The sequence below is a fragment of the Rhineura floridana genome, chromosome 17, assembly GCF_030035675.1.
Source record: "Rhineura floridana isolate rRhiFlo1 chromosome 17, rRhiFlo1.hap2, whole genome shotgun sequence".
NCBI classification, from domain to species: domain Eukaryota; kingdom Metazoa; phylum Chordata; class Lepidosauria; order Squamata; family Rhineuridae; genus Rhineura; species Rhineura floridana.
In genome coordinates this window covers 8,398,345-8,422,657 of record NC_084496.1, presented here as the reverse complement: position 1 = coordinate 8,422,657, position 24,313 = coordinate 8,398,345, and the positions used below count along the sequence as shown (strand labels likewise).

At 44.5% G+C, this 24,313-nt stretch overlaps 1 protein-coding gene and 1 long non-coding RNA gene across 3 annotated transcripts in view; one reads left to right on the top strand and one right to left on the bottom strand.

Moving 5' to 3' along the window:
• Positions 1-24,313, top strand: part of ABCA3 (ATP binding cassette subfamily A member 3) — a 104,742-nt gene that overhangs the window by 14,174 nt on the left and 66,255 nt on the right. Inside the window, exons 2-3 of one of the 2 annotated variants that reach the window (XM_061599440.1) lie at positions 18,697-18,806; positions 21,892-21,984. In XM_061599440.1, the coding sequence (XP_061455424.1) occupies positions 21,931-21,984 (54 nt within the window). In that variant the 5' untranslated portion in view covers positions 18,697-18,806; positions 21,892-21,930. The remainder of the gene's footprint in view (positions 1-18,696; positions 18,807-21,891; positions 21,985-24,313) is intronic. The other variant, XM_061599439.1, reaches the window with a different exon arrangement.
• LOC133371726 (uncharacterized) lies at positions 13,162-18,952 on the bottom strand. Its single transcript, XR_009759369.1, has 3 exons — positions 18,583-18,952; positions 15,731-15,859; positions 13,162-13,961 (listed from the first exon to the last, which is right to left on the bottom strand). It is a non-coding gene; the product is annotated as an uncharacterized LOC133371726 (long non-coding RNA).

Sequence of the window (24,313 nt, the reverse complement as noted above, 5' to 3'; positions counted from 1 at the left end):
TGGTCTTCAAATATCTGGAGGGCTGTTACGCAAAAGATGGCATGAACTTCATTCTCTGTTGCTGCAGAGGGCAGTGGACAGACATTTTGGGGAAGGAAGCGTTGTCTAGACTACACAGGAAACTGCCTTCTACTGAGTCAGACCCATTGGTTCATCTAGCTCAGGACTGTTTACACTGACTGGCAGTGGCTCTCCAGGGTTTCAGGCAGGAGACATTCCAACCTCTGCTGAGGATTGAACCTGGGACCTTCTGCATGCAAGGCAGATGTTCTACCACTGAGCCACAGGTCTTCCAACTGGCAAGAGCTGGTTGACAGTGGAACAGGCTGACTTGGGAGGTGGTGGGCTCTCCTTCGCTGGAGGTATTTAAGCAGAGGCTGGTTGGCCATCTGTCAGGGATGGTGTAATTGCAAGATTTCCTGCATCAAGCATGTGTGTGCAGGACTCCTCTAACTCTGAATTGCACCTGGAAACACATGACATATCTCTTGATGCTGGTGAAACAAGATGTTTATAGTGGGTCCTCCCTATCTGTATTCTGCCTGCCATATTCTGAACCAGCTGTCGTTTCCAGATGCTGATCAGGTATTTGCTGAAAGCATCATTCTGGATCTCTCAAAAAGAGATGAGCTTTTGATGATAGAGCAGTGAGCTGCATCTAAGGTCAAACCTGATTGCTGGCTTATTTTTTCCTCCTCCTTGCTAGCTATGCAAGAGTCTAGATTTGAGTCACATCCTTCAAAAAATATTGTGGTTGCACTCTTGTTTAGCAAATTGTAGTCCAAGGACCAATGTATGCAACTCGTCTTTATATACTGCTAGCAGCCTTGTACCTAGCATTGCCTGGGAAAGCTAAGAAACCCCCAAAAACCCACTGCAGATTCATTCTGCCACCTTAAACTAAAAAGGTGCCCAATTGCATCCAAACATAGATGAAAACCTGCTCCTTATTCTCAGGAACCACCATGGCAGATGAGGTTACAATGTCTTAAAAGGTGTCCTAATGCATAGTGAAGAAACAGCTTTCCAAAATATATAGTAAATATCCAACACTGCAATCTTGTCTGAGCAGAAGACTTCCACTTGTGCAACTGAACTTCCTTCTCCTCTCCTCTTGCCTGCAGCCTCCCCCCTGCGCACTTTCAAAACCTGCACTGTGTGAAGAAGTCCTTTCTTCTGTCTGTCCTGAATCTTCCAACATTCCGCTTCATTGGATGTTCCAAAGTTCTTGAGTTATGAGAGAGGGAGAAGAACTCCTTTGTAAAAGTGGGTGTGCAAGCATGCGTAGCGCTCTCCCATCAGGCAAAGTAATGGGAAGCCTGCTTGCATGGGAGCTCCACATGTGCATTGGAGCTCATGAAGGACTTTGGACTGAGGCAATAAAATATTGTTGTTGAGGCTCCTGCTGGGAGGAAGGGTGGGATATAAATTAAATAATAAATAAATAAATACAATATCGAGATGATGATGATGATTTACTGCATTATATCCCACCTGTTCTCCACGGAGCTCAAAGTGGCAAACATCGTCCTCTCCTCCATTTAATCCCCACAGCAACCCTGTGAGGTTGGTTAAGGGTGAGAGGGAATGACTGGCCCAAGATCACCAGTGAGATTCATGGCTGAGACGGGGTTTGAACCCTGGTCTCCCAGGCCCTTGCCCAACACTCTAACCACTACACCACAATGATAGGAAAGGGGTAAGGTAAAGGGTACAAGGAAAGGTTACAACAATTCGTGGTGGACAAGGCTTCCGGTGGCTACTAGCCACGATGGCTACACTCTCCCCTCCACATTTGGAGGTAGTATGGCTCTGAATACCAGTTGCTGGGAATCACAAGAGATGAAAGGGCTGTTGAGCTCAGGTCCTGCTTGTGGGCTTCCCATTGGGGCATCTGGTTGGCCACTGTGAGAACAAGATGCTGGACTAGACGGGCCACTGGCCTGATCCAACAGGCTATTGTTATGTTCTTAAGGGTAGCTTGGCAAAGCACAGTCTATGTTGTGACACAGTTCTTGGCTAAAAGCATACCAAAATGCGTTTCAGGATGGGCATTTTGAGATAAAGTGTATTAGTCATGCACACATTGTGGTAAAATACCTTTTTAAAATTCTTGTTTAAAGAGCAAAATATGTATGTAAATGCAAATTTTCTTACAGATTTTTTTTTTAATTGTTGATTGATGTGGAAATGGGGTGGAGCAAACTTATTGCACGCTTATTACAAGTGGCACCAACTGGAAACAGACTGATCTGTCCCTCCTTAGCAAGAGCACTTTCAACACATTGTACGATTTGGCCCTGAGTGGCGAATCCTTGGGTGTCAATTCCTGACCAGCCCATCTGACTCTGCAAGAGCTGCGATAATTGATTCTAGACGTTTGGAGTTGTGCTTTGGCATTAAATCACCTCACCTGCTTCCCTGCGACTGACAGTTGCAATCTCTTCCTCCCGCTGTCAAGAGATTTCTCTGCTGTGTACCAGACACTGTTTTTGGAGTAATAATTATCTGTTTGCTGTCGCTGTTAAACCTTGGCTTCTGTACGTGTTTATAAGAGGCAGCGTTTTAAGAGGTGTGTCATTCATTGGATAATAGAGTGTTTAGGAGAACTTTTCTCTTTCTTCCTTATTCTAATTTCCTTTGTCTTCATAGTGTGAGGGCATGAGTTATATCTGGCTTAGTGAAAAGAAATCAACAAGGAATTGAGGGAGATGCACAACTTACCATTTTGTAAACGGCTTGGAGGTTCTATTTACAAACAAGTTAGATATAAATCTGGTTTAAAAATATGAACGTATCTTGATGGGCTGTGGCTCAGCGGTAGAGCATCTCCTTTGCATGCAGGAGGCCCCAAGTTCAATCCCTCCATTTAGGGAGGGAACAGTTTCCCTGTCTGAAACCCTGGAGAGCTGCTGCCAATCAGTGTACATAGTATTAAGTTAGATGGACCAATGGTCTGATGCTGCATAAGGCATTATGTTACTAAGTTGATTTCCCTTTCATTAGCCTATCTACCAGTCCCTGTGAACCTGCAGTTACTACTCTATCTCTCTGAGAGAGCTCAAGGTGGTATACATGGATCTTTCCTCCCAATTTATCATCACAAGAACCCTGGGAGGTAGGTTAGGCTGAGGGATGGTCCAAGGTCACCTAGTGAGCTTCATGGCTGAAGATATGATTCTGGATCTTCCCAGTCCTAGCTGGGCATTCTTCTTGGTATAATTTTCTTTAAAAAGACCATTCCCATCATAGTTGTTTGGGTAATTATGTAGCATGCTCTGTCTCTGAGTGAAAGTTAAACAGCAGTAAGGATGGAATTTTTTTGAGAGACGAGAGGAGGATGGAGTTTATCTTACTAGTATCTGTGTTTACAGGTTTCACACAGATTTCTGCAATGCTCCGGAGACCTGCAAAGCCTGTTTGACCAGTAGGGCGGAAAGAGATCATGCCCTAATGGAAAATTCTCTCTGTCAATTCTTTCAATTGCTGTTGTCTATCTCCAGCCTAATGGAGTGCCACAACAGCAAAGCAAAAACAATGGAGAGAGGTCATACAAAAATGACTAAACAGCTATAGCTCAACAAAAAGTATTTATGTACCAACATGTTGCTTTTTATTCATGCCACTGCCACATACCAGAGCGTGCCATCTCAACCTGGGAAGGGGGATCTGTGGTCCTCCAGATGTTTCTGGAAATACAAATCCCATTATTCCTGACCAATGGCCAAGCTGGCTGAGGCTGATGGGAGTTGGAGTCCAACAACATCTGGAGGGCTGCAAGTTCCCCATCCTTGGTCTAAAGCAGTGTTCTTCAGTCTTAGGTCCCCAGATGTTGTTGGACTACAATGCCCATCCTCCTTGGCCATTGGCTAAACTGACTGGGATTGATGGGAACTGTAGTCAACATCTGGGGACCCAAGGCTGAAGAACAGTGGTCTGAAGTTTGGACTCTGTAAACAAATGGATGTAAGCAAATTCCAGATCTTAAGTCTGTGTCTGGCAGCTGTTGTGATGTTTACAACTGCTTACAACTTGGATGTCAACAGTCTCTGCCTCCCCCCTCTCTCTTACACACACACACAGAGAGAGAGAGAGAGAGAGAGAGAGAGAGAGAGCCATCTTGCTCAAGATTGGAGAGGAACTCTAGCAGAATTCGGGAAAACAATTTTCTGCATATAATTATTCTGTGGTAACCACAAGGCTGTTCAATCTGCCAAGCAGACGTGTTCTTAAAAAAACAAAGAATCCCTGTGTTCTTTCTGTTCTAAAGATTTTAGGTGCAGCTTGTACCAACTTGTTGAAATTTCCCAGACATAAGTGAGCTTCCTCCCTTGTGGAGTTTTTAAGGGTCTCTTTAAAAGAATTTTTCTACATCCTCAGTCTGCGTACTAGTGGCCGGCTCATCTAACATTGGCACTGACATTTTCCACTCTACCTGTATTGTTTGTCAGTAGTGTCCTTAATGCACCCTGCTAAGCCCCATGGCCTATAGCAGTGTTCTTCAACCTTAGATCCCCTGTTGTTGTTGGACTACAACTCCCATCAACCTCAGCTAGCTTAGCCAGTGGCCAAGGATGATGGGAGTTGTAGTCCAACAACATCTGGGGCCCAATGTTGAAGAACAGTGACCTATAGGGCCAACTGTTGCTAAATTACTTTGCTACTTTCTCTCTTCCCCCCCCCCAATAGTTCATGGTAAAACTAAAGAAAAAACGTTGGCACTAAAAATGCCAATTTTCTGCTCAAATTATCTGTGCAAATTTTACATTACGTACTCCTCCCATGGAAGGTTTTGTGTAACTAACCCTTTCTCAACCTAGTGCCATCCAGATTTTTTTAGACTAAAACTCCCATCAGCCTCAACCAGCATGGCTATATGGATTGTGTGGTGTTGGTTTTTTAATGGGAGTCCTTGTGGTCCACCGATGTGTTCTTCAATTTCCAAGGCCAGGGTGTATGCTTGGGATCTTTTAACGCTTAAGACATCCCTCGTCAGTGTTAAGTGATCCTGAATATGCATAAGAACATATGGGCAGTGGTAGCTAGTGCCCATTGGGACTGGTGGGGCAGAAGGCAAGAAGCCCAACAGTAGGTGAAGTGAGAGCCAATGGCAGGCACAGCCATCCCCTGGCTAGTTGTAAGAAAGAAAGCCGGCGGGCAGAGGCTGGCTAAACTTGGTGGGGCAGCTCCCCATTTGTCCTTCTTGACCAACCTCCATTGCATATGAGGTGCCGGGGTAGATTCAATCATGGCCCACCTGGTCTAGTATTCTGTTCTTGCCAAAATCCAAGCAAGGAACCAGGCATCTGCTAGAAATTGGACAGTGGACCACAATCTGCCAACTGCTTAAGTCTGGTCTAGCTTGATGTAAGGTCTTGAGCCCACAATGGGTCCTTAGGACTGGAATGGTGTTGGGGCATGGGTGGTATGCAGACTCTTTACCTTCCCAAGCTTCCTCTGGCCAGAGGAAGGAACATCACGTGGAGGGCCACCGGTTCCTCATTCCTGTCATATGCAATAAACCGGACTCCCCATCCCAGAGTGCTGGAGGTGCTGTGTTACAGAAGGTGCTCTCAGCCATCTAATATGTAAATGAGGTTCTGGTAACCATAGACATGGTAAAGCTCCTCTCTATTTTACGAATATGTGCTTTCTTTGGGGAGAGAGAGAGAGTTCTTTATTGTTTATAGCCATCGGCCACCACAATATAATACATTTAAAGCAGTAAAAGAATAAAAACATAGCCAAATACTTAGACACGAACAAATATTTAAAAGATATAAGGAGTTAAAATTAATTAAAACAATTTCTTCCAAATCTGAATAAAAATAGGAACCTAATACTGGACAGCTTCTAATTCCCCTTCCGGCATTTTAGATATTTAACTCTAATCTTTTCCGCAGCCAAGGCGAAGGATGCTATTTCTTTGGGGATATATAATTCCCCATGATTTGGAGCCTCTTTCCAAGCCAAGAACATGGGCCTGGCAAAACGAAAAAATGTTCCAGTCCAAAATTAAAAGGGGAAGTCTCCACCTACCACCTAACAGTGGCCCACCGACATGCATGGTCACTCCTTTACAAGTTTTGCTGAGACCGTTGGGAGGACCAGCACCAAGGACCTGGTTCTCCCTAGCCCCTGTTATTGAAATCTATGCAAATATCAGTGCAGATCGAAAGCTTAAGATCCTTTCATTTCTAATGTGTACCATAGGCCAGGGATGGCAAGCCTGTGGCCCTCCAGATCTTACTGGGCTTACAACTCCCATCATACCTCTGACCATTAGCTGTGTTGGCTGGGGCGGATGGCAGTTGGAGTCTAACAACATATGGAGGGCCACACATTCCCCATCCCTTTCCTAGGCTGTTCCCCCCCATCTCAAGTCAGACCCCCTAACTTCCTTGTTTGTCTCCCCCTTCCCAGTTTCTATATGGTTTATGGCAGGGATGGGCAATACTGTATTTTCCAGCCTAAGGGCCACATTCACTTCTGGGCAAACTTCCACGGGCCACATGCCAGTGATGGGCGGGGCTAGAGGCAAAAGTGGGCGGAGGAAGAAATGCACATTTTAGCTTTATTCAATAGGCTGCTTTCTGCACACAGTCACAACACGCCCCTTTCTCGCCTCCATCCACACAAACAAGGAGCATTATGAAAGTTCAGCAATACATTCCAGCCAAGCGAAAATGCTCAGGGTGCGAAGTGGGGCCCATGAAAGGCTGTGGGCTGGGCAGAGTTCCAAGGGCCAGAAAGAGAGACCTGGAGGGCCACATCCGACCCCCAGGCCTGTCGATCCTCTCTGGTTCCACAACTGGTTTATGATGGCGGATGCATGGCACTGAATTGTAAAAACGGTTTGAAAACAATTATAATACTGTTTACAAAGGAGGAAAAAAGCTGTTGTGGCATGAGCCCAAAGGAGACCCTGCTGGCTGGCTGCTCCCTAAATGAGAGGCTATCTGGCTACAGCCTTTCCTTTGCCGCCATCCCTAGCTTGACAGGCGCTGGCCCAGACTCGGCTTGAGGAGGCAGGGATGAGGCTCCAATGATGCAAGGTTGTCTGGTGACAGCAAGCAGGTCAGAACTCAGTCCCAGGCAATCCAGACCTTATGCCTGCATCAAAGCAAGCTGAAACGCTGTCTTCTTGCAGCCCTGGTTCCTATGGAAACGGCACATCAGAAGAGCAAGGAGTGCAGCGAGGGCTTTAAAGGCATCTCTGTCTCACCCTGAGTGCCTTTTGAATGTGCTCGCCCTCCTCGCAATGAGAGGGCCAGCAGCAGAGCTTGTCCCATCAGGAACCAGCCGTGGTGTGAGTCTTGTGAGTTATTTCTAGCGTGGAATGAGGCTACGTTGTATGTCCTTATAGCAGCCTTTGGATTTCGAGCGGTTGCATCAGTGTATTACTGCTGCTGAGAAAGCTGAGCTGGTGAGATAATGCAGAGAAGCAAAGGTGAGCCCAGAGGATGGTTATAAAGAGCCAAGTATCCAACCTGTGCAGTCCATGTGTCTCAGTGGTGCTGTCAGGGCAGGACTTTATGTTCTGGCCCATGGGGATTCCCACCACCGAGGTGAGGTGGTGGTCCAAGCAAGGCCAGTGGTCCCAGGGGGTGAGGCGAGGCAAGATCAGCACCTTGGAGAGGGATCAAGATATGGGTTTCAAGGCCACAGTCAGTGATTCTGCAGCTGAGTCAGAACATACATGTTATCTCAGCAGTGTCCTGGAGTAACTGGCAGATATTTATAGCCTGGCTACATAGCGTGGCTAGGATAAGACTGTTTGGTCCAGAGTCTAAAATAACCTAACTGCAGCACTGCTATTCTCCATCCTGCCCTGTGCCAGTTGGAGGGGCCATAACGCAGTAGTTGTCCAAGGTTCAATCAGTAATATTTCTGGTTAAAGGAGGAGTGGCGAACGTGAAGCCCAGGGGCCAGTGCAGCCCTCCACATCTCTCTGTCTGACCCTCAGGATTCTTCCCACGCCATGGACACTTCTCCCCAGGCTTCACCCATCACCAAACCTGCTCCGAGCCTTTTGCTTAGTTGAATTGTGCTTCTGCACTGTGATAATGCTTCTTGCTTGAATGGATGGAGGTTGGAGAGGTGTGTGTGTGTGTGTGTCTGGCTGTGCAGAAACCTCTGACCACATGCAGGGCTGCATGCATGTCTACACCAGCAGCACCTTACATATGAATTGGGCATAGAATTTGAGGACCTGAACATTTGGACCGGCTTTCATTCTAAATGGCAAGTTTCTAGTCCTTAAGTCTGCAAAGGACGGCTTGCTGAATAGGCCAGTATGAATGGTGCCCATTAAAATTTTAGAAGAGCTGGACTGGATAGTTTCCCGTTATCCATATTGGGGTTTTGCATAGCTCTTAGCGTTTCCCTGTCATTAACTGAATGAATTATTTATGGCGAGTAAAGTTATGTATGTGCATAATGAATCAAGGTAACGGAGCCCATGTGCATAATCTGGGTTGTTGTTTTTCTATACCTAACTCTGGCTCCACTCCTTTTGAGCCCCAGGGCTGAATTAGATGTGATGTTAATTGCATGAATGCAAATAGTGTGTACATTAAAAACATGTGAATAGAAGCTATGAGGGAGGGAGGAGCAGAATCGGAACCATGGGGGGGTACTGTTTTTTGGCCCTCAGAAACACCTGCAAATTATTTTACACCAGGGGCGTGGAACCCTTTTCAGCCTGAAGGCTTGCATTCCATCCTGGGCAACGTTCTAAGGGTCACATGCCAATGGTGGGTGGGGCCATAAGCAAAAGTGGGCGGAGCAAAAAATGTAAACGTTGCCTTTCGTACAATAGGCTAGTTTCTACACATGGTGTCACACCCGACTTTGTCCTGTATCCAGACAAGCGAGGGGCATGATCAGTGTTGAAGAACACATTCCAGATAGGCAAAAACACTCGGGGTGTGAAGTTGGGCCAGTGAGGGGTGTGGAATGGAGACAGTTCTGCAGACCAGATAGAGAGGCCCACTGGGCCAACAGGCCTGAGGTTCTCTGTTCCTGGTTTACATAAAAAGAACAGAACCACCAAATAACATATATCAAAACAAAAACCTTCAAATCAAAAGGGGTGGGATGACAACCTGCCCTTTTAAGGCCCCATCTGCACTAAACATTGAAAGGGGTATCACCACTTTAAACAGTCGTGGCTTCCCCTAAAGGATCCTGGGAACTGTTGGTTGTTAAGGGTGTAGAGAGTTGTTGGGAAACCCCTGTTCCCTCGTAGAGCTACAGTCCTCAGAGTTCCCTGGGAAGAAAGATCAATGGTTAAAGCACTCTGAGAACTGTAGATCTGTGAGGGGGAGAGGGGTCTCCGAACAACTCTCAGCACCTGTAACAAACTACAGTTCCCAGGATTCTTTTTTTTTTTTTGGTGGAGGGGAAGCCATGACTGTTTAAAGGGATATAATAGTCTTTTAGAAGTATAATGCAGCTGGGGTCTAAATGACATCGGGGATGGGGCTATTCTTGTCTCCTTTGGGAGGCGATTCCACAACCAGGGCACTGTCATAGAAAAGGCACCTTTTCTGCACGGACAGCTGCTCTCTGCTTCTCTGCCATGGGAATCTCTGTAAGCATCAAATTAAATCAGTTGGCAAAGACCTGCTGAGAGCTGCCTCCAGCATCCTTGTCTTGCAAAAGATCAGAGGCGGTGCTTTGTTCACCTTTCATCGACTTGTCTGGTTCCCTTTGATGCTGCAGGTGTTGGGTCTCTAGCGGTTTGAGGGTTAAGGCAAGATTATGGTGGTTTTGTCTCTGGAAGCCCATCTCTTTGATGAGGGCATGTTTGGTTTTTCCAGTAAGAAAAGGTGATGCTTGCGGTCACACATTTGAATCAGTGCCCATTGTGTTCTGGAAGGTGGATGGCAGAACTCTCCAATGTGTGGAAGGCATGGGCAAAGTGCCGATCCTTTTATTTTTGGGAAGGGTTTGCCAACTTCTCATCCCATAAGCAGAAATGAGAGCACTTCTAGAAATAGCTGTCCTTGGATCTAGAATAGGCTTGGGGAGCCTTTGCCTCCAAGCCTCTCTGTTTGGCCCTTGGGCTCAACTCAGGGCACATCTCCTCCCTAGCCACAGCACTGCATCCCAGACCATGCCCCTCACCAGCCGTTCTTGAGTGTTTTTGCCTGCCTGAAATGTGTCCTTTAACTCTGATCCTGTCTCTTGCTTGCCAGATTGAGGACAGAGAGGGGCGTGTGTGTAGAAACTTGTTATGTGCCTTCGGGTTGATTTTAACTTATGGCGACCCTATGAATCAGCGACCTCCAAGAGCATCTGTCATGAACTACCCTGTTCAGATCTTGTAAGTTCAGGTCTGTGGCTTCCTTTATGGAATCAATCCATCTCTTGTCTGGCCTTCCTCTTTTTCTACTCTCTGCTGTTTCCCTCAGCATCTTTTCTAATGAATCATGTCTTCTCATGATGTGTCCAAAGTATGATAACCTCAGTTTCATCACTTTCGCTTCTAGTGACAGTTCTGGTTTGATTTGTTCTGACACCCAATTATTGGTCTTTTTCGCAGTCCATAGTATCCCTCAAAGCTCTTCTCCAACACCACATTTCAAATGAGTTGATTTTTCTCTTACCTGCATTTTTCACTGTCCAACTTTCACATCCATACATAGATATTTGGAATACCATGGTCTGAATGATCCTGACTTCATTGTTCAGTGATTCATTGTAGAAACTAGTTTACTGTAAAATTTACATTTGTTGCTCTGCCTCCCTTTGCATCTGTCTCTGCCCACCAGTGGCATGTGGCCTCCGGAACGTTCCCCAGAAGGGAATGTGGCCCTTGTGCTGTAAAAGATTCCCAATCCCCCATCTAGAAAGTTGGTCTTAGAGCTAGTCTGCTTGTTCAGAAAAATCATATGAAACTGTCTTTCCAAAACTAGACAGATGGGTGGTACTGCATGCTTGAATACTTTCCTGTAACCACTTTTTTTTAAAAAAGAAAATCTTTCCTGAATGTTGACATTTTAAGGGCTGAGCCAAGATCTGTGTAGGGATGGGCGAGAATTTCCGTTCAGTTTGCATTTCAAGCCGAATGTATCAAATTTGCACTTTCCAAAGCAATATGAGAACAGCCATCCTTTGAAATTTGCACTTGTTTGAATTTTGCAATGCAGTTCGCCAACCAAAGAGTGTTTACAAAAATGCACATATTAGGAGAAAATGTGCATAAAATGGATGTATTAGTGAAAATAACATGCAAAAATGCATTATCTGACAAGAAATGGCTCGCAAAAGTGTGTACGTTAGTTAAAACTGCCTACAGAAATGTGTTTATTAGGAGAAATTCACACTAAAATGCTGGAGAATTTTCATGAGGATTTTTTTTTAATTGCGAATTGCCACAGAAATGTGGAGTACTGAATTTAACATTGGAAAAATGAGAAAGGGAGAAAACCGAAACTGACAGATCCTTCCATCCCTAGATTGGTGTGGATCAATTTCCTGCCCTTTGGATATTTTTCCAAAAAAGTAAAAACAGACCAAGGACAAGGAAGAATCAGATTGGGATGATAGCATGTGGGGGAAGGAAAGGTTTAACTCCTTCTCCATACCTGAATACTCTCTCCCAACTCAATGATGTGATTGTGCCTCACAGGATAAAAAATTAAATTATATTCTACAGAGGGATAGAATTCGGATTAAGAAAACAGAGTGGCTTGAGAAGATGCCATTGACGGATTTCTGCTTGACTCCTTGGCGTTTATGCTTTCGGTTATCTACACGGTTCCATTTTATCCCTAAATCCAGTGGTGGCTGGTGCCCATCAAGACTGGTGGGGCAGAATACAGGGAGCCCAAAAAGTAGGCGGAGCATGAGCCAATGACAGGCAGAGACAACTAATTCTAGTCCCCCCCTCCCCCTTCATTCTCCTCCCTAATGAGTTCTACAAGGGCAACCCTGAGACTAAGGAAGTGCAACCTGATGGGCAATGGCACCACCCCTGGACTAGGTGTAAGTAAGAAGGGGAGACATGTGGGGGCAAACTGAGGTTGGTGGGGCAGTGCCCCACTTGCCCTAATGGACCAGTCTCCACTGCCTAAATCAGGACCTGAAACTGGTAATAGGCTGGATGAGGGCCAATAAACTGATGCGCAATCCAGACAAGATAGAGGAACTGTTCAACCAGTGTGCCTCCAGATGTTGTTGGACCACAACTCCCATCTTTCCTGACCATTGGCAATGCTGGCTGAGGCTGATGGGAGTTGCGGTCCAACAACATCTGGAGGCACACTGGTTGGGAAAGGCTGTGTTAGAGAGTAGTTTGTCTACCACAAACTGACCCACATACCCTTCAAAAGTTCAGCCTGCAAATGAAGCGGCGAATTGGCAAGGGGCATTTTAATTCAGCAGCATTTCTCAAAGTGTGATGGTTCAGCCAGAGGGAATCATGTCTGCTTGAAAAGAAGTGGGCTGATATCCAATCCTGCTTGGAACACTGAAATTAACCAGTGGAGTGACTTCAACATGGCCGCCCATTGAACGCTCTCAACCCGTCAGCCATGTCTGCATCAGAAGGTGCTTCAGGGCTGACTTCATGTCCCTTCTCAGGCTTGAGGTATTTCTATTTGAGCATCATTTTCATTGTGTTTCATTTTGTGTAAAAGTTCCTTTTTCGTGCTTTTAGATTGTCCCATCCCTTCATGGTGGTGAAAAAAATAATGCAGAAAGGCCTGGGCTTTCCTCTGGCACACCTCAGGCAGCCATGTCAGTTTTTGATTGGTTAACTTGCAGGCCGGCAAATCTGCCATGGTTGCCAAGGTTGCTAAACTCTTAAGCACTCTTTACATGAGAGCTTGTACGAAAGTTATTTTATGGGAAAATGAGCACTGTACTTTACCGACGGTATGTTGAAATACAACTGCTACACAGTGGGGGGAAAAAACCTATTTCCCAAGTGTCTTGTGGTGGATTATTGGAGTAATCCTGGTTTATATTGAGGGACCAAGGCAGGTGACTTTTATATGCCCACAAATAGCTACACTGGGTCAAGGCTGGGTCAATGCCAGAGGAAAGTTGAAAGAGAAAATATAGCATGGCTCAGTAACTTGCACTGGAATGCTGTTTGTTCACAGTAAACCATGGTTTATTGCTTACCGTGACATGCAAACAGGACCAGTCTTGTCTCTTTCTTTAGATGTTTAACCTATGAATGTTAGTTCCTCAATTTGATTTAGCTGTGCTGGCTGGGGCTATTGGGAGTTGTAGTCCAGCAACATTTGCAGGGTATCAGATGGATATTTCTCCCTTTTTTTTAATTCCAGTTTCAGATATAAAAAATGCAAAAAATCAAAATTAAAACTTTGCAATAAGTCAGTGCATGCAAATTTAGTGTACCGATGCTAAATGTTACCTTCTTCATTTATCCCAATCTTCTGCTCTGCCACACAGTCATTCTGAAAGTATAACTGCTCTGAGAATACTGCTGGGCAGACAAAGTTTTAAAGTATATTGTTACCACAGATCTTTTCCCACTGGTGTTAACTTCAGTCATATTTGCATACCAGATTGACTCTTTTTTTTAACCTTTTGTAATATGGCGGTTTTTGTTAATGTGTGCCACCTGAGTGGGTGTTACATACATGGTCTGGATTTGCAGTCTGATAAGAGATAATTGCATTACATGATGCATTACATTTAGCCTGGTGTGATTGCAACATATTGTCACAAACTTCAGGGCTAGGCTTCAAAACATGCCCTTTTATAGGCAAGCAGTACAATTCATTGCCCAGGTACGCACAAGTAAGGATAGTTTTGTATGGTCCTTTGCCATGCTAGCGGATGCGTCTCTCCCTTTCAACCAGTTGTGTTATCCATCTTACTGCTCCAGAAAAGGTGCGCATTCAAACAGATCGTTTCTGGTGCTGTCTTTTTAGATTCCACGTCACTAGGAAGTCGCCCCCTAAGCTGAGTCGAGGGGCCTAAATAATAAGAAAAAATGTTGGATTTTGGTCAGTCTCATGCTCATATGCACTAAGCTTGGAAGCTCAGAAAGTATTTGGATAAAGCAAGACATACAAAGTTATTTGCAATGTTTTTGCAAAAAGGTCTCTTGGAATCGTTCTGAGTGGCCTCTGCTAATTCTCCTTCCTTTTCCTGAGTACCAACTGTTTGGATTAGTGAGGATTAGCAAAGGAATTAGAGAGGTTACAGGTGCTTCCAGTCTGTCACTTGTTTTGGGTGGTATTCAGTCATGCCCCATCAAATTCAGGCTGTGCAATTAAAGCTGATTGGGAGCTCTTGCAAAACAAACAAGCTTCCCCAAAAGATCGGGCTTTCTGCAATGAGGAAAGGAATGGGAAAACGCACTGGATAAATGTGGGTTACAATTTGCCTAATGCAATGTTGCCTAATCTCCTCCCAAACAAATCCAGATGAATGCTCTTTAATTTGATGTTGTCTAATCTCTCCGCAAACAAAACCAGCGGGATATTCATTAAACAGGTCATCAGGAAGCGGCCTATAGATCAGGGCAGCAGACCATCTGCTTTGCATGCAGAAGATCCCAGGTTCAGTTCCTGCAATTTCCAGTTAAAAGGGCAAAGCAGTAGGAAATGGGGAAGTCCCTTTGTCTGAGACCCTGGAAAGTGGCTTCTAGACCGGACAGTACTGGGAAAGATGCTTAAACAGTCTCACCTGCCATGAGGCAGCTGCCTACATTCCTATTGGTGAGAGACACATCACAGGCCACGTGTGGTCCTGAGAGTGGTGGGAGTGTTGAACCTGTGCACCTAGCACCTGAGAACCTCTCTAGCTGGATGTGTGTTATAATGTTCCGAGCCTCGCAAGAGTCTTCCCTGCTCTACATCACATTAAACAGCTGAAGAAAAGAGATACTCTTGGAAACCTATGCCCTGAGCTGACTTAAATGGTTGGGCTTTGTTGTTGCTGAAAGACAACTTAAAAAAAAAAAAAACACCACCCTATGATCATAGAATCATAGAATAGTAGAGTTGAAAGGGGCCTACAAGGCCATCGAGTCCATAATACATAATTAAGAATTCAAAATTATACTTCAGTGGTTGCAGACAGCTGGTATAGCCCAGTGGGGAGGAGAGCCTGGCTGGAAGCCCAGAGTCTGTGAGTTCAAATCCCCGCTTCTGGGTGTCAAGGGCCAGCTAAAGATCACCCCACAGAGAGTGGCTCAGGGGTTACGTGCCCTGCCACCTGTGCAGCCGTGGGCAAGCTGCACAGTCCCAAGCAGCCCAGTTGCCCCCCAGCTGGCAGTTGCGGACAAGGAAGGGGCTGGTTGTGCAACTGTGGCAAGCTGAGCAGGCCCTAACCAGCTGGGGAGGACTAGCCTCAGAGGGAGGCAATGGGAAACCCCCTCTGAATGCCGCTTACCATGAAATCTCTATTCATAGGGTCGCCATAAGTAGGGATGCAGTGCATAGGAAGTTGCCTTATACTGAGTCAGATGATGGGTTCAAATCATGGCATCTCCAGGCAGGGCTGGAGAGACTCCCTACCTGCAACCCTGGAGAGCCGCTAACACAGCATTGACAGTACTAAGCTAGATGGGCCAATGGTCAGATTCAGTAGTCAAGTAGACTTCTTGTGTTCCCACCCAGTCTGTGGTGTGGCTTCAAGGTCTGCAACAGGTTTCCTTGCATTTTAGGGGGAGAGATGTTTTCATCTCGTCTGCTCACTGAATTGACTGTTGCTATGTGCTTTTGAAACCATTGCTGACCTTTAGCTTTTATGGCTGTTTGTTGTTGCCTCTGGACCCAACGTCTGGTTGCGCAAAGATGAGTTTTATGGAGCTTCGTGCAGTCTATCTTTCAGGCAATTGGAGTTTATAAGCCTCGTATTTTTGGCTCTGCAAAGACCAAATACTTTTTTGAGTGTTTATCATTTTGCCTGCATAGTACCAGAGAGAGAGAGAGAGAGAGAGAGAGAGAGAGACCCTGAACTTAAATAAAAGCAATAAATGTCTTCTCTGGTGGGTTGGAAAGGTGTGCTTTGATCCTGATCACTGTAGCACCAGGGATGACTGGACTGAACGCCCCCTTCTTTTGCTTGACCTTTAGAGTGCAGTGTTTTTGACAGCTCTCTGGATTACAAATTCTCAGGCTTGTGGATTTCCTTACATCGCCCAACTTTGGCTGGTTTGCCAGCTACAGCCATTCCTAGACTGAGTAAGTTTGGCTTCAGTGATCCATGCTCTAATAATCTGCCAGGTGGATTACTGCAGTGCACTTTATGTGGGGTTAACCTTGACAACTGTCTGGAAGCAGTAGCTAGTACCGAATGTTGCAGTTGGGTTATTGTACAATGTGGCAAGAGGAGATCATATCACCCCCTCCTATCAGGGCCCTGCATTGCCTGCCTCTGAGCTACTAGGCCCAATTAAAGGTGTTACTACTCACCAATACATTCCAACCTGAAATCTGCAATCTGGGGAAGAGGCCCTATTTGTGGTCCCATCAGTAGGAGTACCATAAAGAAAGTGAACCCAGGATAGGGCATTCTTGGTGGTGGCACCCCAGCTCTAGAACTCCCTCCCAAAGGAAATCAGGTAGTCCCCATGTATTCAGGAAACATGTAAAGACTTTCTTATCTACCTTGGATAGTTTTATGAAGTTTTTAACAATCCTAGTTTTAACTGCTCTCTGCAATATGTTGTAGTGCTGGTTTCACATTGTTTTTGTGTAACTTTATTATTGTGAGCCACCCTGAGCTCCCTTTGGGGAGGAAGGGCGGCTTATAAATTTGAAATAACTAATAAATGAGCCGCACAAGCAGTAGAGATGGGTGAATCTGTCAATTTTGTTTTCTCTCAGTTGTTCATTTTTCCAGTTTTAAGTTTAGTTCTCCACATTTCTATGTTAGTTTGTGATTTTTTTTAAGTCCTCATGAAAATCAACCAGCATTTTAGAGCAAATGTCTTCTAATATTCTTTTTAGTATGCAGTTTTTCCTAATATACAAATTTTTGCAAAGCAGCATTTCCTAATATCGTGCATTTTATATGTTATTTCTCGGTGTTGCTCAAAGTGCGCTTAGTGTCGCACATGGAGTCGTCTTGGAGTCTGGAATCCATCGCCTGCCAGGAAAAATCATTGCTGCAAGTGCTGGAGAGCGGCAAACAAACAAGTTGTTGTAATTGAGAGCCTGCCCTTCTTTAGGGTGAATATTTGATACTTGAATGGTTTTTGTTCCTCAATTGAGAAATGAGGGAAGTGGCATTGCCTACTATATTGGAAAAAGTGGTTTCTGTACCCCCAGGGAGAGCCTGGTGGGCATAGTTTCGGCCCCTTGAGTGAGAGACAAGGGGGAGTGTTTGGTATGAATGTTGTATTTAGAATGTATGGGTGCATTATTTGGCTGTATGTAGATTTGAGTGGTTCTCAACGCGGTTCTCGTCATATGGATATTTGAGTGCACTGTTTTTAGGATGCGAGGTTGAATTATGTGAGTGCTTGTAGAGTGTGATTTGAGGTGTGCTAAAATAGTAAGCTTGAGTGTGTCAGTTCAGAATGTTGATAAGTTTAAACACGAATGTGCTGATCTTGTAAGGGTGTGTTTGAGTAAACTAAATGATATATTTTTCAGCTGTAGCTAGATGAAATTCTGTTATAAAGGGGGCCAGCTGTTTTGTTTTGCTTTTTATTATACTGTGACTAAGAAATGAGTTATTTATTTATTTATTAAATTTCTATACCGCCCCATAGCCAAAGCTCTCTGGGCGGTTCACAACAGAATAAATACATCAATATACAATTAAAACACATATAGAATTAAAACACTCAAAAATACTAACGTTAAAAATACTGATATACTAAATACTAAAAACATAAAGTATAAGATACAAAGATGTTATAATGTTAAATGATTAAATGATTAAATGATTAAATGATTAAATGATTAAATGATTAAATGATTAAAAATGATTAACATAATTAAGTCCTGAGCTGCCCCAGATGAGGTAGCCTCGGCATGAATGTTGAGATCCCCCATTACCAGTAGTCTGGGGGATCTCAACAGTATCTCCGAGACCACCTCCGTCAGCTCAGTTAGGGAGTGTGTTAGGCAGCGGGGTGGACGGTACACCAACAGAATCCCCAATCTGTCCCTTTGACCCAACACAAGGTGTAAACACAGCAGCAGCGATGTTCGTCTTCTTGCAAGCAGTGGGGTTTCCCAAAAACCATTCAGCCCACCAGCCTCTATATCCCTCGAAAGGAGGAACAGGTGGAAAAGTTAGTTACAGCTGGCTCAGTATCTGGGGCCCAGTCCTGCAAAGTATATTTTATTATTATTATTACTAGATAGCTAGAGCAAAAGCTGCGTGTATTATTTATTTATTTATTTATTTAAAACATTTCTATGCCGCTCTATCTTCGAAGAAGTTTAGAGCGCTGTGAACAATTCCGTGATAAAAAATACAATGTAAAACAACAGTAGCAGCTAAGAATACCCATTTAAAACAACGTTAGATAGTAAGCCCTATACAATAAAATGATCCTAATCATCTCATAGGTAAAAGATTTCCTAATCCTTAATCGGGGTTAAAAGCAAGACGAAAAAGATATGTTTTAACCTGGCGACGAAATGCAGGGAGTGAGGAGGTTAACCGTGCCTCTATAGGCAGGGAGTTCCAGAGTTCCAGAGTGTACGAGCTGAGATAACAGCAACCGCTGCTCTCTCTCTCTAGGCAGCAGTAGTGTTCCTCTTTCTGCAGGCAAAAGACCTTCCAAGTCCCCTCAGCCAGCAATGGGTACAGTCCTGACAAGGACGACAACAACACAGCAACAGCAACAGCAGGTAGATGGTACACTTATCTTATATAGCTGTAGCTGGAGTTCTTCTCTCATCCCTTATAGTACTCCAGCCTCTGAGTTGCAAAACGGTTGGGAAGTGGTTCCTTCAACTGCAATTCAGCTTCCAAGGCCGCTACAGCAGAGTTCAGCACAACAATTCAGATAGACAGAAGAATGCAATTAAGATGATGTATTTACGTTCTTCTCTGGCTGAAGGTCGGGGGAGTGTAGTAAATTGTAGCAAAAGAAAGATTGCAGAGCGTTCAGCAACATGTCCACTGCTCAGGGCGCTATTTTGAAGATTTGAAGAGTTGATTTTTTAAATTTACTATGTTTAAAATAAGATTGTTTTAACTTGTTTTTTATTTCTTGAAGCTCAGGGAATATTCTGTTTACTATGTTTATTATGATTTTTTCCTTGTATTTCTTGTATTTAATTTTATATGCAATGTTTATATTATATGTTGATACCAAAGAGGATGCTTTGTTCAGTTAATTGTGTTTTATTGATTGTGGTTTTTGTATCTGCTGTTTTAAGAGGTTTTGACTTATGTTGTACACTGCTTAGAGTTTTATTTAAATATAAGCAGTATATAAATGGTCTAAATAATAATTATAAGAAGTCATTGTCCTCTAAATGTTCTTCACATGTTCTTTATGCCCAGAAATATTATATCCCTCACTTTCCCCCTAGGAAGATAATGTTCTGTTTAGCCTTGGGAAGCTAACCAAGAGTTCTCGGCTTCTCTTTCTAGGAAAGAAGCAGTCCTTGTCATGGAAGGCTAGTGTAACATTTTAATTTACAGAGATTAAATCAGAGCTTGGAAAAGTTACTTTTTTGAACTACAACTCCCATCAGCCCAATCCAGTGGCCATGCTGGCTGGGGCTGATGGGAGCTGTAGTTAAAAAAAGTAACTTTTCCAAGTTCTGGATTAAATATTATATGTACTAATAGGAAACTCATTCTCGAAGGGGTGATACTTATTTAGCCAAAAGGCACTGCCCACATATGAGAAGGAGGTTATCAGCATGTTCAGGGAAATACCAGAACTACAAAAAAAAAAAAAAAAAAAAAAAAACCACCTTTAGAAAAAATGTGCAGGGGTTCCTCCACAAACCAGCTGTGTGGGGACAAAACATGCTCACTAGCCATGGAATGGTTACTGACTTTTGAGAGAGGAGGGACAGAAAACCAGGAGGAAAGGGAGATGAAATGGAGTATCCCAGAAGAGGGCATGGCTGGCTGAAGCCATGAACAGGATCCACGCTGCAGCATTTTGTTGCAGGTCCTACTTACAACTTTCTGTGTCCGAGTGTGGAAACTTTTGCCTATTTCTAAGAGGCAAGACTGCATGTAATGCCATTTGCTGATATTTGTTTCCCCCCAGTTCCTGAATATAAGGCAAGTCCAGGCTTGCCCTGCCCTATATTCTAATAAAGCATGCTACTCAGTTTGCATTGATTTTGTAGCCAGGATTTCTATAAGTCTAGAGCCAACTCATGCTGGAGTTAGCAGGGGCGGTTCTCTCTGAATTCCACGCTGCATTTTTTTCTGCTGAGGGGGATTTTGATTTCTCAGTCCAAACTGTGGACTTTTGCCATGGATCTCCTGTAGCCATGTAAGATGTGTCCTAGCTGAAATGAGCAGCTGATCCACCTGCTGGCTCTGAAGGATGGTGGTTTGGGGTGGTTGATCAAGTGCGCTTTGTGGCAAAGAGCAACAAGTATCATAGCAAACAACAGTGGCAGGCAGATCTCTTTGACCATCACCAAAATCTGTTGCTTCTGCAGCACAAATCAGAGACGCACGTTAAGCTTGGCACAGGATAATTTAACTGAAGGTCGAGTAAGCAAATTGATGGTGTCAGATCACAATACCATCATAACATAAGAAGCGCCCTAGTGGATCGGGTCAAAGCTACAATTCCCTGGGAAGAAGGATTGATTTTTAAACCACACCAGGAATTGTAGGTCTGTGAGGGAAACAGCGGTCTCCTAACAACTCAGCACCCTTCACAAAATACGGTTCCCAGGGTTCTTTGGTGGGAAGCCATGACTGTTCAAGTGGTAAAATAGCACTTTAAATGTATGCTGTGGATGTGAGCCAAGAGTGTCAGGGCTGCGGAGCCATAGAGAAGCTGTTGGTTCAGGAAGTGGAGACAGGAAAAGGCAATGCACGTTTGAGCTGTATAGAGTAGATGCTCTGTTGCATCAACAAAGGCCTAGTTCTTTACTGAGGGGGTAAACCTGTGTTCAGGCTACAGATTTCTTTGGGGGGGCTCATAGGAGTCATTGCTCATCCATACAAAAGCACATGCACGTCAGGGAGAAGTCTAATCTAGAATGTCTCTTCCCTGACATGCTAGCTTTCCATGCGATGGGATTTTTAAAAAAAAATAATGGTAGAGCATTCAGTCATATGAGTTCCCACCTGCAGTCAGTCACAACTACAGCTCAGAGCAAGGTTGACCACAACGAGAACTAAGCCTATGTTAACAGGGCTCTGAAGTTAACCATTGGCTGGCTTAGCAGCCTTGAGCTTCTCTCTTGATAAAGAAAGGCAGGATATAAGCAGAACTGATGAATAAAAAAAATATTAAATAAATGTCTACAGGGATAGGAAAGGGGAGAGACCAGTTCCAGCAGTGATGGGTGGAGTAAGGTAAAGAATCGGGAAAGCTGTTTGAACCCAGGGAGGTGATGGCCCCAATCCATGGCGGAAGTTAAATCCAGTAATTCATGGCCTACAATCCAAGTCTGCCCATGGCCAATGACTCTAGCACTGACTCCAGCTAATGGTAGGGCTGGCCTGCATGACAGGGAGATCTGATAGTGTTCACATGAACAGATGGTTCGGGGTGAAGGGAGAGGTTATTCTTTTGACTGTGATACCTATGCAAGTAGGTGTGGAAGCCAGTTACCTTTATAATCTTTAGCTTTATTGTCTGCCCATGTAGTGAGCACGGTGTCTTTATCGTTGCTTCCTCCCCCTTGATTAACAGAGCATACATGTGAAACATTTTTTTCTGCCTGTTCCTGGATTTGCTTTGCGTGTTTTACTTATGGCTCAAATCGTTTTCCTCTGCAGAGTCCTGGAAGCTTGTGACTCTCCCTTCCCAAGTGAACAATGGTTCTCCTACGGCAGTTTGGGCTTCTTCTCTGGAAGAACTACATCTTGCAGGTACGTTCACGTGGAGCTGCAGAACACAGGCAAGAGAGTAGCAACGGATAACAGAGTTGTATAGTTAAGACCTCTGCATCCTTGCTGCCTTGCTGTGTAGACCTCTCTTTAAGTTGTATATTCTCTTCTGGAATTGCCCCTGTCCTACTGCGGGTGGCTTAATTATGTGTCAGCTGAGGATTAGCTGACAGTGGAACGCCTTGCAGGTCTCTCTCTCACTCACACACAGACGCACCCCTACCTACCTAACTCTCTGTGGCTGCTATTTGAATGTGGGGAGGAAGATGATCCTTGGAGATTTAATGTCTGTAGACTTGAGGAATGGTAAATCTAGCACAGGGTTGGAAGAGTGGCCTTATCTCCAAACACCCCTCTAGGCCAAGTTTGACAGGGAGGTGGGGGCTGCCCACCTGCCAATCACAATTATGTCAGGTACCTGTATTTTTGCTTGCACATTTTGAAATCAAACCATGCTGGCAAAAAAAAAAAGGGTACACGGTGCTTCCTAAACACCAACAATTAGCTGAGAGCTGGAACTTGAGAAGTGCTGCTCAGGGGGCTTTGCAGGCACTGCTGATGTAGTCTGCAAAGCGCTGGTACCTTGCAAAGCCTGTTTGGTCAAGCTCCACTTTTACCTACCCCTACATCATATATGATGTCAGGTGTAGGGCAGGTGGGTGTGGCTTGGTTGAAAAAGCCTTGTGGGCCAAATGGGGTGGCCTGACAGGCCCCATTAGACCCATAGACCAGAGGTTCCCTGCCCCAGATCTAGCAACTCTTACTACTAAAATGTTAACAGGACATTTGCAAAAGGCAAAAAAGTTTGGGCAGTCCTGGTGCCTGGTGAAGCATATGAAGGCACTCATCTGAATATTTGTTTTATTTATTTAACTGATTCCATTTGAGTCGCCTGTTAAAAATATTATTTAGGTGATGGAGACAATAATACAGAAAAAAAATTAAGACGTACCATACAACAGCTCAAGCCAACCGTGCATCAGTAAAGCCAATGCTGCAATGGTATAACAGTGAAATCCAGCCATGAAATCCAAGATTAGACCAGCACAGATTGATGCCCCAGCAACTGATCGGACCAAACTCAGCCCAGAATGAGGTCTGCTCCACCTCTTCCCAGGGATCCTCTGTTCTCTATAGAGAGCGCTACTTCCTGTTTAGAAAGCAGAACAGAGGAGAACTCTGGGAAACCCTCCCATGACTCTTTCAAAAGTGGTCCTTCTTGTGGGAGTGAGGTGAAGAAAATAATCTCTGTGAACAATTCTGTAGGAAAGTGTTTACTCCTAAATAGATTGTATAAGACTTTGATCATGTGAATGCAATTGATGGGGTGTGTTTGTTTTGTACTGTATTAAATATCAGTAAGTCCCAGCGGACTGATTTAAAGCTGCCTACTAGAGATTTCAGCCATTGACTAATCCGATAATTCCAGGCCAAGATTAATCTCCTTTAGTCACTCTGTTACTGCACCTGTCAGATGTTAATGGATCTTCTGTTGCATATCAAAGAACCACGAAGGGACACCTACCGAGTTATAAGGCTGTGACATATTACTGTGTGTCAGTGTGTTGGTTGCATAGCTAATCTCTTTTATCTGTGCTGTAATAGAAGTCAGTTTTGAGGCTGGCTTTATACTGAGTCTGTCCTTACTCCATCTTGGCGAGTATTGTCTGCTATGACTGGCAAAGCCTCTCCAAGGTATCGTGCAGAGTTTTTCTCCCTAAGCCTTGTTGCCTGAATCCTTTTTGTTGGTGGTGTTATATGGTGACAGGGTCTCACTCTTGTCAGTAGTATGGATGCAGCATTCTGCACTAACTGCACTTTCCAGGTCATGTATAAAGGAAGCCCCACATAGAGTGTATTGCATCAAGCCTGTTGTGAAGTCACCTATGCTTGAACCACTGTGGACAAGCTCTCCTGGTCCAGGAACTATCGTCGTTGTCTTACCAGGTGCAGCTGACAAAAGGCATTCCTAGCTGCTGAGATAACACAAACATCCTGGGCCTCTAATTAACTCAAGAAATCTGATTCAAGCCACAGATGAGAGAACTGAATTTGGAATGCAGAGCACAGCCTTGGTCCCAGCACATTATGTAGCTGTACAGATCTCATAGCTGACTCTGATATGTACCTCCCAAAGATGGAAGGAATCCTATGAAAGCTATACATCAGGTGTGGAGACCTTAGCCCTGCAGATGTGGCTGACTGCCGGACACAGACTGCCATTGGCCGTGCTTGCCAGGACTGATGGGAGTTGTAGTTCAGCCACATCTGGAGGGTTAAAATGCTTTATGTCTTCTTTTGGCAATTTGCT